This window comes from Barbus barbus (assembly GCF_936440315.1).
Source record: "Barbus barbus genome assembly, chromosome: 21".
Lineage (NCBI taxonomy): Eukaryota > Metazoa > Chordata > Actinopteri > Cypriniformes > Cyprinidae > Barbus > Barbus barbus.
Window position 1 is genome coordinate 16,469,292 of NC_136749.1, and position 15,939 is coordinate 16,485,230.

The 15,939-nt window shown below is 38.2% G+C and overlaps 2 protein-coding genes across 3 annotated transcripts in view; one reads left to right on the forward strand and one right to left on the reverse strand.

The window, feature by feature from the left end:
- The window catches only part of LOC306887222 (zinc fingers and homeoboxes protein 2-like), a 14,983-nt gene extending 9,913 nt beyond the window's left edge, over positions 1 to 5,070 (forward strand). For both annotated transcript variants that reach the window (XM_079444807.1, XM_079444808.1), the window contains 2 exons: positions 1,292 to 3,874; positions 4,175 to 5,070. In XM_079444807.1, coding sequence (XP_079300933.1) covers positions 1,447 to 3,864 — 2,418 coding nt within the window. In that variant the 5' untranslated portion in view covers positions 1,292 to 1,446 and the 3' untranslated portion in view covers positions 3,865 to 3,874; positions 4,175 to 5,070. The remainder of the gene's footprint in view (positions 1 to 1,291; positions 3,875 to 4,174) is intronic.
- Positions 4,778 to 15,893, reverse strand: LOC306887243 (derlin-1-like). Its single transcript, XM_079444848.1, has 8 exons — positions 15,324 to 15,893; positions 12,353 to 12,464; positions 9,682 to 9,746; positions 9,322 to 9,348; positions 6,865 to 6,960; positions 6,715 to 6,767; positions 6,479 to 6,589; positions 4,778 to 6,289 (listed from the first exon to the last, which is right to left on the reverse strand). Exons 1-8 carry the CDS (start codon positions 15,474 to 15,476, stop codon positions 6,145 to 6,147), a joined length of 762 nt encoding a protein of 253 aa, XP_079300974.1. The 5' UTR covers positions 15,477 to 15,893; the 3' UTR covers positions 4,778 to 6,144.
- Positions 15,894 to 15,939: the final 46 nt, after the last annotated feature.

The window sequence follows — 15,939 nt, forward strand, 5'->3', positions numbered from 1 at the left end:
GGGGTAGTGTCCTCATAAGTCACCTTCTCCTTGTAGTACCTATGTAATACCATGTCATTATACAAATGTATGTCCTCATTTGCCACAAAATGCTTTTTTTTTTTTTTTAATAATTCCCTGTGAACTTTGTTTGTCCTTTTGCCCTTAGCACAGTTTTCTCAAAGAACAAAAAAAAAAAAAAGGAATTTCTAAGGTTACATTATACTGGTGCTCTCACATGAGTTGAGGCTATGATATGAGATGCTCAGGGTCCCATCCATATTTAATCAGTCTCCAATGTACTGCTATCTGCTGAGGGCAACACAGTCCTGAGGAAGGCTATTATTGGACTGGACAAGTTCAGCCTAGCACAGGATGATTTTGCCCCTCCCATTCTGATTGATCACCATATTGCTGATGCCCTCTAATTTAATACACGGGGAGTGTATTTAAATGCTTTCATGCAGGAGCTGTAACACCTCAACTTAATTTTTAATGAGGTTCTGTAGTCCTTTGTGGCGATGTTCACACTAAATCAAGCTGCGTTGCACCTGAAGTGACAATTAACTGTGATTAAAAAGCTGATAACTTTTGTGTCACATTGAGACATAGATACTTGTAAGCCTTTAATGTTTATCTGTTGTTTTAGATAGTGAAGAACCTTGAAAAACTCTGCATTTTCACATTAAGTGCCTAAAGGCAGTCACACACCATGCAGCAGAGTCAGGCACACAACTTGCAGCATCTTAAAATTGAAACCAGTGTTTTCTATCAGTCTTTGCACACCGTGCAGCTGTTTATCATCTCGACAGCACCTGATATGACTCTGTGGACTGCTCAAAATTCTTTTCACAAAAGTTTTCCAAGTTTGACCTTGTACAAATTAAAGAAAAATGGACATGTATAGGCTAGAGGATACCTTGTTTATAGACACATTTTCAGTAACAGGTTTGTCTGCTTGTGGCTTGACAACTTGAATTTGGCCTACTTTGTTTCTTGTAATCTTTTTTTGTCATACACCAACCTAAAAAAGTTAGTTAATTCATGAAAAAGTGGACAAACCTTTGTGTTTTTTTTTTTTGTATTACACTGTTTCCATCTTGAATCTTATCAGGAGTCGACTCAGAACTGAACATATGCATGTTCTGTGTGCTATACCTCAATGTGGTGTGGTCCTTCTTGTCCTGTTTTACCCCCTTAAGCACACCAGTAATTGTTTCAAATATAGTTCATACCTCATTACCTAATGCATGAAAATCTAGTTTTGCTATATGAATACTTAATTTGTATATATATATTTTTTTTTAAATAGACTGCGTGATCTGGGATGAAGTCTCATGAAGTCTTCCATTGGAGCTGACATTCACAGTCAGCGGAATCATCCTTTACCTATCCTCCACCAGACAAAGACCTGCCCATTGCCCATCGACAGAGTCCCCCTGCACTGTACCGTCTTACTCCCTGACCATGGCTAGTCGAAGAAAGTCTACAACACCCTGCATGATCCGACCGGATGACTTGGTAACTGCAGACGATCCAGAAGATGTGGATTCCTGTGTGGACGGTCCAGAAGAGAATGGATCCTCACATGTGTCTTCTAGTGAGGACTGGACGGATAGGAAGAGTTCTGTGAACTCTACGCAGAAAGCAACGGAGCTGGAAAAACCTGAAGTGAAAACACGACCACAGAGGAAACTCCAAGGAGGCTATGAGTGCAAATACTGTCCCTTTTCCACACAAAATCTCAACGAGTTCAAAGATCATGTCGATTCCAACCACCCCAATGTTATACTCAACCCACTGTACTTGTGTGCGGTATGCAACTTCAACACAAAAAAGTTTGATTCTTTGACGGAACACAATGAGAAGTGCCATCCTGGGGAGAGCAACTTCAAATTCAAGAGAATCAAACTCAACAGTCAGACTATTCTAGAACAGACAATCGAAGGTTCAAACTGTGCCGTCATCTATGATTCCACCAGCCCTCAGTCAGGAGAGGACTTTACTGCTTTTCCTCTGAGCAAATCCAGTACTGTTAAGGTGGGCAAGCCCAAAGCAGATAGTTTACGGTTGCAGGACGACAGTCCACTGGACAAACTTGCTCAAGATCTACCGAAAAAGCAAATTACTGCAGTGAATGTGAATGGGACTGTGATAATCCCAGATGCAACTCTTAAGGATGGCCTCTCTCATATAATGCCATCCTTGCAACGCCCACCTAACTACAACTTAGTACCAAAAATCGCCGTCCCCTTGAACACTTCAAAATACAACCCCTCGCTAGATGGCAACTTGACCCTCATCACCTCCTTCAACAAGTTTCCGTACCCTACCCAAGCTGAGCTCTCTTGGCTCACTGCAGCCTCCAAACACCCTGAAGAACAAATCAAAGTGTGGTTCACTACCCAACGGCTAAAACAAGGTATCAGCTGGTCTCCCGAGGAGGTTGAGGAAGCACGAAAGAAGATGTTCAATGGAACGATTCAGCCTGTTCAACAGGCGTTCACTGTCTTACCTGCTCAGTTAACTCAGTCCACTAAAGCGTCACAGCCCCTTATCCAGACCGTCCCTTGCCATGTCCTTGGACAATCTGGCCTGGTGTTAGCACCGGTTTCCAATGCCTCAACTGCTACCGGTGCTTCTCTCACACTAACAGTGACAAATCAAATAGCACAGGGTGTCAAGAGGGCCCACACAGTACCACTGGTTGTCCCAGAGATAAAGAGACCATCAATAATTCAGTCTGTTCAGAGCACTCCCAAGTCTGTCTCTCCAACACCAAGCCTTTCTTCAGATTGTGAGAAAACCCCTGATCAGATCAGAGAGCTGACCACCAGCTATGCTCAGTGCCAGTTTCCTGATGATGAAGAAGTGTATCGTCTCATTGAGACGACTGGCCTCTCCTGGGGAGAGATCAAAAAATGGTTCAGCGATCAGCGCCATGGAAACCATAAAGCAGTGCAACAGATTAAAACAGACCTCTCTTCGAAGGACAGCCAACTGCATAAGCCTGTCGCCACACAGTTTCCCCTGCTAGAGAGAGTTAAAGGCAAATCCTCTGAGCAAATGAAAAAGTTAGAGGAGAGTTTCCAAAGGACTAGCTTTCCAACCCAGGCTGAGATAGAGCACCTTGTGGCGGACACCATGCTCTCCAAAACTGAAATTGATTGCTGGTTTACAGAGCGCCGTGCCCTACGAGACAACCTGGAGCAAGCTTTGCTCAACTCGATGGGCTCAAAAAGGCTGGAGCATCACCTTCAAAGGGGGCCACTGAATGGAGTCCATGAACAGGACAGCAGAGTCAGGGACTCACCTCTTCCCATTCTCACATCTTCAATGTGTCCAGAGGCCATTGATGGCAAGTCCCTCTGCCTTCTTAAAGACATGTTTGCACAAACCCAGTGGCCCTCACCAGAGGAGTACAACCAACTAGAAATCCAAACAGGGTTAGCTCGTACAGAAATTGTCCGGTGGTTTAAGGACAACAGATCTGCTCTGAAAAATGGGACGTTAGGTTGGATGGAGCAATTTAAAAGTCTTAGCAACAAAAGACCGAATGGACAAAACAGCTCGTTGATCTCGGAGCAGGCTCAGAGTGTCCTACAAAGGCACTTTCAAGAGACAAAGGTACAAAAAGGGGAGGGTTTTGAGAAGCTTGCAGAGCAGTCAAAACTAACCAACCAGGACATAGTCGAATGGTTCACCAGTAAGCTGGGCCACAACATGCCTGATATCAGCAAGAGCAAGGACCAACATGGACAGGCGAGTGTAGATGGTAAGAGGTGGGTTTCCTTGGCAGCTGACATTGACGGCAAAGATTACGATGCACAGAAAGTAGCACGAGACCTGGAAGTGCTGTCGGCAGAGCACAGAGTAACAGGATGAAGTGATAAAGGTAATAGTCCTTTTTTATTTTAACTAGCTGGCTGATATTTTGAATGGAGAAGGAGTGAGTTGCTTTCCCTGAGAATAGCTGCTTCTCATGATAATGTAGCAGATGTGGTTGTAAGACACCCAGAATGTCAGCAGTCTGTAATTTAGCCTTTAGAAAAACAGCTTGGCAACGAGAGAGAGGGCAGAGCCCAAATTTTGTGTGCGCTGGGAGGGGGGCAGTGTGTCAATCTTGTATTTTCTTTCAAAGCTTCATCCATAATTTATGTGAGTCAAGTGGCATTTGTTGCTTGTTCTGTTGCAGAAGAAAACAGGCTGCTATGACTGAACTAGATGGGCCTGATGATTAAGGAATGACCTCTGTTGTCGTGAATGGAACCAATGATCTCATATCTGGACTCTGAGGTTATCAGAGACTAGAAGGACTGGGAGCATCTGTGAAACACTGTCTGGAGAGTGACCATGGAGTGCCAAAGTTGGACTGCTATGTTGTTATTATTATGTTTGTTTTTTAAAAGGGCCCTTGTAAATATTTTTTTCTGTACTCAAACAGATTTGTAAAATTTTTTGAAGATGAGACTTTTGTTACGTTTATAATAGGAGTCCCAAGACATTTCCCTTGGCCCTTATAATGGAATGTTCAATCATTTTTGTGAGTGGACACAAAACTAACCCACCTGCTGGTGAAGCTGGTTTAAAACACAATGTGGTCCATGATGGCACTTAATATTTCAAGTGGACACATACAAGCGGTGCTTCAACAAAAACCATCTCATTCCAGAAAACGAGGTGATATTATGGACTTTTCTTTGGACCATAAACACATTGCCTGCACTCGTACTGTACCTTATTGCCAAGGGTACAGAGCCACACGATGGACATAATCAAAATTGAAATCAATACAATACAGAGATGCACAGCACATGTTTATTTGTAGTTATAGGCTAATTTCTGGCAATATTGCAGTAACTGCAAATTTATCCGTATCATGTTCGCTTTTCCTGGTATCCAACATGTAGATCCATGTTTCAACTACTCAGCTGTGAACTGCTTTCAGCTCGCTTAAATGTATTTCTTTTTCCTGCATCTGCTTTAGTGTCATGTTCAGACATGTATCAGGAATACAGTACTGCTACCAAGAATCCTGCTTGCTCTTTATAAGAACCAGTCTGCTGTAAGTCAATAAAACACAACCGATTGAAAGCCTGTTTCGAGTCTCGTCGTTTACACATCAGTAGCATTGCCAAAGTAAAAATTCAAAAAAACAACTCCGTTTCAATAGGAGCTACTAATTTTCTTACAGTAAGTTTCTTTTCAGGGTGCTGCAAAATTTAAATGCAACTTTTAAGGCGCCTATATCCTGAGCGTGTCTCTCAAGACACTGAAATCAATGTACTCAAATTAGTGAGCACAGTAGCTGTTTACAGTTTATTTGTAGCATCGGTAATTGAACAAGCACTCAATGAAATTGCAATAATAAAGCACTAGAAATGTAAACTGAACATTTTAGTAAAGGTTGTAGTTTGGAACATTAGTAACAAAGATTTTGGCAAGAGTTCACTTTTTATAAGTTTGATATGACTTTATCACCATTATACACCATATGCACATGAAAGGTATCTGGATTTTATAAAGCACCTTTATCCAAACAATGTGTTGAGGGACATAATATCAAAACAATGTCATTTAGTGCATACTAAAATCAAATATGTGATAAATATAACTGTGTACAAAATTATAAAACTTGGGTTTCTGTTTGCTGTCAGATAGCATGTGTACGTATTATAAGATAAATCTCACTCATCTGTAATGTGTGAAAAGGCTGGCATCTAAACATAAAACAGATGGAAATATGCATACATATTAAAAAAAAAAAAAAAGGTTTGAGGTCCATGCTAACAAACAATCTATACTGAACAGTTCATTGAGAAATTAATCAGCTACATTTGACTGTGAGCAAATAACATGAATACGCGGAAAGATGCAATCATATTATGGGAAACAATCAAAGTCCCCTGAATTTCCTACAATTACACCAACTCTGCTACTGCACATATTTTTGCAGAGTTTCTGTACACACTGTGAAACTCAATAACAGCGTGATATGACATCGAGAGTAAGAGGAAAATATGTAACGCTGGGAAAGAGCCCCGTCACTTTTCCTTTTGGGTCAGAAGAAATGCAACAAACAAACCCAAAACATATAAAATTCCTATTCTGCAGCATTGATGTTAGAAGTGTCTGTATTTATCCACTGATGCAAGAGTCAAGACTTCAGTCGTCCCCCAGCCGAAAGCCTTGACCCCAGTTATGGTGCCCACCTCCTCCGCCTCCTGGCTGCTCTTGAGGCAGAGGTCTCCTGCTTGGAGGAACACCGAATCCAGAAACCCCACCTCGACGATTTGGGAACATCTGGTACCTGAGAATTTTTTTTTATGACAATAAAAGCATAACAGTATCATTACTGCACTAACCCCTAACTTGTCACTTTCATTTAGCTACAGATGCATAAATTACTAATGGAATACAAAGGCACTTCATTCATATCAGCATTGCTTGACTCATAATAACAGGAAGCTGAGGCCAGCTGTGCAGCCAATAAACTCACAGGAACTGTGGGGTGGAGAGGAAGGACCGGCCACCCAGGTCCATGGGGTATTTGAACATCAGAAAGAAGTAAAGGTGACCAACTAAGTTCCCAATCAGCTCATTGACAACACTGAAGAAAGAAACAGTTGTTGTTGCAATGATTATTATGCGACTATGATGACTCAATGTTATACAACATTTACATCAAATGACTATGACATTTGAATATTAATCTGTAAGGGGGGAAATTCTTACGAGCCACCGATGATATAGTTGAATCCCAGAATGACCCAAGGGAGATAACAAGCCTGTGTTAGTGTGAACATAAACAGGTTTTAGTGTGAAGCATTAAAATACATCAGTATTTCATATAAAATAATACTGTAGTAATAATGTATTGAATACCTTGAATCTGGTGCCGAACCAGAAAGATACAATCGTGTCACGATTTAGTTGAGCCCAGACGTACAGAACAGACATGATCAAAGGGATCATCAGGAGCTGCAAAACACAAACGAGCCAATATTTATGAACAAATGAATAAGGAATGAAAATTTAAATGTAACATTACAGAATTGTCCTCACATAATAAAGGCAAAAGATACTTTAAAATGTCATGCACGGCAAAAACGACTAATAGGTTCCATTAAAAAGCTTAATTAACTCCATGGGAATTCCAGCAGTGCAGAAGAATGCTCAATCACACAAGGCTGTCATTCGATTAAGCAGCAGGTTTCAGATGATTTTAGAAAGACAAAAACTGCTTTGAGACTGTTTTTAAATATCTTCATTTAATGACGATTTACTCCAAATAAGAGGGGCAACATTTGCTTCTGAAGCAATTTCATGTTTGAAAGATGATGTAGGGAGGCAGGGGGCATTTTCATATTTTCTTTCATAACTCACTGACTACACTAAATCTACTGTTTTCAGCACTCACAATAAGAAATGTTTCTTGGGCACCAAATCAGCATATTAAAAAGATTTCTGAAGGATCATGTGACAATGAAGACTGGGGTAATGGCTGCTGAAAATTCAGCTTTGACATCACAGGACTAAATTACATTGAATTTGTGTTGAATTATAATAATCCCTCTAAACATTAAAATTTTTACTGTATTTTTTTACTGTATTAAATGCAGCCTTTCTGAGCATAAGCAACTTTTAGAAAAGATATGAACATACTTCATGTTAAATATATTTTTAAGAGTAAATTCTAATGTTAAAATTAAAGAGTGTTAGCACCTAGTGATGAAATAGATTCAAGTTCAAATTCAAAGATATTAAAATTTTATTACTTGATAATAGGGCTGCCACTAACGACTATTTTTATTTTGATTAATCTAACGACTAATTTTTCGATTAATCGATTAATCTAAACGACTAATTTCCCGCAAAAAAAATCAACAATTTTACTTTAAAATATTTTATTAAACCAAATGAAATCTAAATTTCTATGAAATCCTTTTTTAAAGCAAAAGTGAAGTGCAACACAGTGCAAGAAGCAGGTGTCCATCTCATAGTCCAAATCACTGAAATCAAAGTTCAGTATTATAGTGTGAGAATGACAACATATCCACGTGTTCTAGTCTAATAATACTAAACTTATAATCAAAAAACACTTTTTAAAGGACTATTTACCAGAAACATTATTTACTAGAATTTAAGTGAAAAATGTAAATGTACAGTATTTCTGAAAAAAACTTTTTTTTTTATATATATAAAATCAATTAATTGGAGATGCTTTTTATTATTAAAATTTAATGGAACAATTAAAATGGAATCCAGAAATAATGGAAAACAGAATTTGGTACAGATAAAACTGTAAAACTCAATTAATTAGACAGGCTTTTTGATTAATAAAATGTAACAAAACTGAATTGATAGGGCCCTATAAATTTATTTATTTATTTTATTTTTATTTTTTTGTGGTAATAAAAATGGATTTAAGTGATCAATAGATTTTAAAATGACTTAAAATACATATATAATAGCAATGATGCAATAATAATTAGTTCAAATAAAGTATCAAAAGCAAGAAATCATATGTTTTATTGAACAAAACTGTTAAAATACAATGTAAACAATAGAGCTAATGTAGATTACGCATAACAACAAAGGCCTGCAGGAGGCGCCGACAGCCTGATGATTGTTTTTACATTACCGTTTAATATTGACCAAGCACCATTTAATTCAAACGTACACTTAATCTTTAATATTTGTAAATTTCTTTAGGACAGAAATGCTACATGAATATGTGGAGATCAAAAAAAGCTTTTATTTTGAAATCGCGATGTATTATCCTGTGTTTGTGTAGATTTATCTTACAAATCTGATGAAATGGCGCGCGCTGCATTCCCAGATGAACGTTATAATAAACACAAACTCACAACAACATGCAGAGATGAGTTTGAGTCGCTCCACGTGTTTCTGTGGAGCTACTGTGAACGGAGCCGCTGTGAGACGTACGTGCTTAACCTACATGCATGGAAATAATTAAACTGCATCGCATATAACCATTTAATTAAATCATAGCGTTTGTGAATTCACAATTATGCTTAATGGGTTTTAATATATCATGCAGCCTTGGAAAATAGTCTAATAATGTGTTTTATGGATTCTCGTCCGTGAAATGCGCCACTTCCGGTATTTTGCCGGTTAGTGGACTGCAGCAAAATGAAGTCGACGATTTTTAATAATCGACTAACTTAGTCTCGACGAATCGCGACAGCCCTACTTGATAACTAAAATTATACTAAATACAAGAGCAATTAACAAAATACCAAACTAAACAATTATATCCTCCACTTTACTAAGTGCAGAATTTCACATTTAGAAAAAGGAAGAAAACCCCCGACTAACCTGCATGTCCATCATTAGGCCTGTTATCTGAATTATAAATGTTAAGGACATATTAAAGCTGCGTGTCAAAGGAAAATGAACATGACTGGGAAAGCTTTTTCTTGCTAAGTGGACACTGCATAGCATGAAAACCAAAACCAAATCTTCAGAGGATATTAAATAATTTAATGCAATAAACTAAAATGCTGAATTCAGCACATCACGTTCATTGAGTGAAGTCCTTCACTGTTAATGGGTATGCGCTGTACAGACAAATAATTTGATGACAATGACTAATCACTTGTTTGCATTGCACTGAATGACACATTTAATCTTATAATAAAATATTACAGTATAGTTTGTACAGGACAGAAAGGATACAACAATGCAAATCCAGTTGAATAAAAGCATGAACAAGTAGTCTGCTGGTCTGCCATCAAAAGCTCCTGTGAAAGGGAGAAGAGACGAGGAAATGTCACATCCCATAGTAATCATCAAAAAAGTTTTACACAAAGAGCAGCATTTCTTTTTAAACTCTGTACATCATAGTGCAATATGACAATTCATATTGTTAAGATGCTGTTTTATTTTACATGAAGTGGGTCACCTCACAGGGGCTGCCATTTTGAAAATTTGATTAACTGAATAATTCTCTTTATATTAGTAACCTTTATATTAGTAAAATTAGCAATTTGCCCTCATGCAATAGAATTAATCACAAATAAATTTTTACAATGCCATCAGTAAGTGAAAACTTGCAATGCTGCATCTACACCACTAGGTGTCAGTATAAAAGGCCATTCACACCAATAATGATAACTATGAAGATAACTATAATGTTAATTATATTAGCATACACACCACCGGACGATAACATTGTTTAGTTTAAAAGTGTGCTGCAGTTTTGTTGTCTGTTGCTTTAAATGCTCAATCTCTTTCAATTTGGGTAGATTCTGACTGGCTGGCAATGTTTTTTATCGTTCTGAAAGGTAACAAAAAATTGTTCTGAAAGTGATTCCAATATTGTTCCTCTGGGTTGTTATATATGAGGACAGAATGTCCACATAACACTTTTAAAAAAATCCAGCTAATAAAACACTGACAGCCAATCAGAATCCACCTGACGTTCCAAACCTGTAAAAGTTTTGTTTGTTTTCGGAACAATTTAAGATATTTTGGATGAGAACCTCTCGGTTCTCTGCAGCACTGCACAGATACGCTTTCTACCTTTGTTTACGCTTTGATTTGAACGAAAACATCATATCCTTGTGGCACGGCTCAAATCAAATCAAAGCGTAAACAAACGCAGAAAGCGTATCCGTGTGGTGCTCCAAAATGGCGCTACGCTGACGCAGAGGAGGCGAATTGTTGAATAAAGTCGTTATTTTTTTCCTTTGCGTACAAAAAGTTCTCTCATAGCTTCATAACGTTACGGTTGAACCACTGATGGCAGATGGACTATTCTGACAATGTCTTTCATACTTTTCTGAGTCTTGACAGCGTTAATTGTTTGGCAGTCATTGGGACAGTCACAAGCCTCCCGGTACTCATCCAAAATATCTTAACTTGTGCTCCAAAGAAGGAAGCTTTTATAGGTTTGGAACAACATGGGGGCAAGTGATTAATGACAAAATTTTCATTTTGGGGTGGAGTAACGTTAACCCTTTAAGCATTTAAAGTGGCAGATGACAAACCTGCAGGTAGGGCTGGGTATCGAGTTCGATACTTTTTAGGCACCGACCGAATTGCCTCGATACCACCGAGTATTGAAAAACGTCTTGTCGTTCGGTACCTAAGGGGTTAATTTCGATACCTAAGGGGTTAATCTCATCACCGTCAGTGAGCCAATAATCCTGCAGCACTAGGTGTGTTTGACTAGAAGCGGCGCGGCGCTGATTGATCAGTGTTTGACCTCCGCGAGAGCGATTATAAAGCGTACGGAGCAGTCTGCTCTCTATATCGCGCAGTTTGTTTACTACACACAGACTGAAGCTCGCGGTGATTTCAGCGTCTACCGCCTAACTAAATGAGGACATAAACACATGAACAACATCTCCAGAACTGCTGTGAGAGTCAATTAATCAGCATTTTACCATTTGATTTGAGTAAAACTTGCGTCATATCATACACACAGAACTGTAAAGGTATTCCCGGAAACCCGTCAAAATAAAAGTTCGATTTAACTTAGAAGACACTGCGGCAGAAATATATCAATATTGTTCAGCGGACAGTACATACTGCTACTACTAGGCTACTAATAAAACTTTATTATTATTTTTTTTAGTAATGATCACACAACAGTTATTAATTTTTTTAATTGTAATCGTAAACCCCCTTTGTTTGCCAAAATAAATAAACGTTGATTTTCAATAATTTAAAGCAATTAAATTAATGTTTTATGTCTTCATTTGAAAACCAGATACAGAACACAGAATTTCTGAGGAAAAATAAAACATTTCATTAGGCTATTTTAAGAATAAATTTAAATAAACTAAGTTGTTTTTATGCATTCAAATAATTAGACATACTACACCAGAATTTAATAACAATAAAACATATGGTGAAAGAAAATAAAACACCCACTTATGAAAGTGGATGAAGATTTTAAATTTCTTGAAGTCTTTAACAACCTAGAAATGATGATGTGTTTTAAAATGAACACGCACTAATGTAAACGTAGCCTAACAGATGTGTAAACTGAAAACAATTTGAACTTTATTAAAATTATTGATTTATTGTGTTGGATATATTTTGTTCCTTTGTGCAGTGGCTCAGGAGATGAGGCTTTGAGTCTGTATAAATATCAACATTAAAAAATAGTTTTTTGAGATAATGTAATCTTATTAAAACTGATTTCATAAAACTGGTATCGGAAAAAGTATCGTTCAGGAACCGGTATCGAACTCAAGGTATCGGTATCGAACATTTTTGAACGATACCGAGCCCTACCTGCAGGTAAGAATGACCGTCCAACTTTGAGTGTACTTTTAAGTCCAGTCACACATTATTTTAATTAAAGGATGTTTAATATATTTTAGGAAACAGAAACTACCTGTTTCAAGCCTTGTGGAGTACTGGTAGAGGAAATACAAATTAACTAGGTATAGAAAACCTGTCCCTGGACCAACTGGGAAATAAAATGTTGCAGATAATGGTCTCCATATCTGTTGAGAGAACACAGAAAAATTATTAATGACTTGACACACATTATCGTTGGAGATGCCCACTGATTCTGGCTTACTGAAACAGATGCATCAAAGTACTTACTGATTTAAAAATCAACAGACATAAGATACTTAAAGGGACAGTTCAGAAAATTCTGTCATTATTTACTCATCCTCATGTTGTTTCGACCCTGTAGCATGACTTACTTTGTGTTTTTGTCCATGCAATAGTCAGTGGTAAACAAAACAGTTTGGTTACCAACATTATCTTACCAAAATATCATCTTTTGTGTTCTGCAGAAAAAAAAAGTCATACAAGTTTGGAACAGCATGAGGGGAGCAGTACAGAAAACCAACAGGCACTGAGAATATCCAGCAAGCAGCATTTGTATGCAGTCACCAGCACTGCCTGAAAGTTACAGCTACCATGCTTGCACTGCAGATTTGATTCCCCACACATTGTGGACTCATTATCCATGTGCCTGAGCATGACTGCAGCTATTACACCAGACATCACGCTCTGAGAGGAACAGACACTCATCTGGTCTGTTATCCAGATTTGTTCGGTAATTCCCAGACTAGAAAAACTGGGTCAGTAAACAACAAACACACTTCCCTGCACAAATGTTTTAACACTCTCCGGTGTTTAATTTGCTCAACATGCACATGCACACCTTATCCCTCTCTACAGTCCTTGGCTGTCTCGTTCTCCTCCCTTTCCTTGTATCCCTCCCTCACTTCTAGTGCTTTCTCTCCTCCCTCCGGCACACACAGAAACTCTGAGCTAGCAGGGTTTTTGGTCTGGGGGACTGAATCTGCTGAGCAGCAACGCTTTGATGTTGGCGTCTGAACTGGCTCTGCGGTAGCCTCGCGCACTGCAGCATAAATCACGCCAGCTCACTTGTGGAGAGGTGACCTCTGTGGACTGCAGCATAGAGAAAAGTGGGTTAAAAAGCACAGCAGGATTGGTATGCCGCGAGAGGATGGGGAGAGGCTTATTTGGCCGCTTCTCAACCAGTAAATGGTTCCTTCACAAGACAAATGTGCCAATGTGAGCACCAGGTTCACTGTGACAAAAAGCTTTATGTTACCCTTGGCTTAGCAGTGTATGCTCTTTATAGTGGGTGATATCACTCATTTCGCTCAGATACAGTTTACTTCCTATATATGTGCCATAATCCAGAAGAAACCTGTACTGGCAAGATAGAGGTCATGCAATGTTAGCTAATAGTGAGCAGACAGGAGTTTAGAGCATGTTCAAAGGGAGTTGATCAATCACAGAAACACCATATAAAAAGGAGCTCACAACATTTAAGTTCCAAAATTACAACTAAAATTGCTCAACAAAAATGAAATCACAGGTTAATTAGCCATTAGCAGAGGTCAAATTACTCCGTGCCTCAATTTCAGGTGCATCACTCACAAAAACATGTCATGGGAAACAGATTTAAAGCAATAATGCTGCCATTTACAAACCAGATAAGCCAAAGAAATATCAGAGAAATCTCACTGTTAAGGACATAGTGACATGTGATGGATGCTAAACGTTACCAAAATGACCAGACAGTGTGATGTGGGTATTAAAATTTACTACTTAAGGAGTAGTGCATTATCCCACTACACACATTTTAGGACTTGTATGACAGCTTTTCAATCTTTTACATGCCACAGACCCCCAAATATAATCATCCTCTTACAAGGGACCCCCATCCTAAAGTTCAAAAGAGCTATATATTTTTATGTATAAAAAAAATGAAGATTATAATCGGTGTAAAATATTATTTGGAAAATATTGATGTATTTGTTTCACATTACTAGATTTTTCACTACTATGCAGCATAGATGTATAATTATTTCTTAGCAAAACCTTTTGAAGTAGGCTGTTTTAATCAAATATTTCATTTGTTTATTTAGTTTAATATGAATTTAATTATTATTGATTTATTCACACTGATGATCTCCACAGACTCCCCAGGGGTCCCTTAACCCCAGTTTGACAACCCCTGCTTTAAGAAGTACTAAGTGTTATGAATAAAACAATGTATATAATCTAGGCCTGTATATAGGTTTTTGATATTAACACATACAAATTAACCAGAGAAGCTCATAATTTTGTGCAATAGTAATAAGGATGGAAATAACGGATACAAATATTTCTTAGAAACATTCATCTCGTTGTTGTACACTTTAAGCCCACAAACATATTGCTTGGCGCCACCTGGTGGAAATTACTGACACCGAAAACAATAAATGTAATATTTTTGATAATTAATGATCATGGTTAATGGACGCGTAGTCGACTGTCATTGGTCGATCAGAGCAGCCTGAAACGCGTTCAATGTTACTGTTTTTTTTGTTTGTTTTTTTCTCTCTGTGGGTGCGCAACTTTTTATTCAAATTGCGTTTCCTGTGTTTCAATAATATAATAATATCACCACCAGTATAACACATTACTGGTGACGTACAGATGGAGGGATTAGGATAAATAAATTAGGGTAATGTCAATGCACAAATAGCACGTGTTACTCTTTTTTGCCATCTCTTACCATTTATATTCTGCATAATCATAAAACATCGTATTAAGTATTTGTATTCACTTCGACAACCTTTAAATAACTAACATTTAAACTTCCTAATGTACAAAAAAATATATTATATAACAAACCACGTAGGCAATCATGTGCACTGTGCATGAGATTTTGAACAAATCAGTAAAGCGTCAATCATCGTTCACTACAGCACAGTTCTCCAGGACGCAGCCCGTGTGTAACGTTACTCCAGTGCGAGGCCTAAAACAAGGCCTTGCCATCGCTGCTGTTGTCTAAACTCTCCATACTGTTTAATTGAATGTAAACCTACCTGGAATTTATGAAAGAATGCCTCCGGCCATAACACGAGGTACATAGGACTGATTAATCCCATCTTTCCTATTAGCGGCACTGCAACCGAGCCAGCAAACCAGTAACGAGTGATGAAAGGGATGTTTTTAAACCAGTCCCCGATATCTGACATCTTGCCATATGATTGGAGAGCCTGGAGATTATCTGTCTGTTCTCCGCCGATGCAGCTCAGGAAAAAGAGCAGGTGCAACAAACACAACGCAGAAATGCAGTTTCAGTCGTCTTCTATTTTGGTTACTCTGGTGTACGCACTCCTTCCCAGTTTAGTTTACATGACGTGGCCGCGCACAAACGCGTCCTTGTTGCGATTTCCCGTTAGATTTGAATGTCAAATTAACAGTCATGCAAACAAATACGGGGATTTTTCGAATTCGAAAAAAAAATGTTTATAAACGCAGATATTTGAAAATGTAGTTATGTTAGTTATCATTTATACGGGCTGTAGTAATTTACCATAATTTTGTGAAACGTAGTGAGAACTTTAAGACCGCTTTATGAAATCTCGAAAAGACTTTTATGTTGACGTCTAGTTCGAGGCGTTTTGAATCCACACTCCTATCCAGTAGGTGGCGGGA

Coding starts and splice junctions, on each gene's coding strand:
- LOC306887243 (XM_079444848.1), bottom strand. CDS start 15,476: ATGTCAGATATCGGGGACTGGTTTAAAAACATCCCTTTCATCACTCGT. Junction 12,465..15,323: donor CATTCTTTCATAAATTCCAG/GTAGGTTTACAT, acceptor TTCTCTCAACAG/ATATGGAGACCATTATCTGC. Junction 6,961..9,321: donor GCCTAATGATGGACATGCAG/GTTAGTCGGGGG, acceptor TGTGTTTTGCAG/CTCCTGATGATCCCTTTGAT.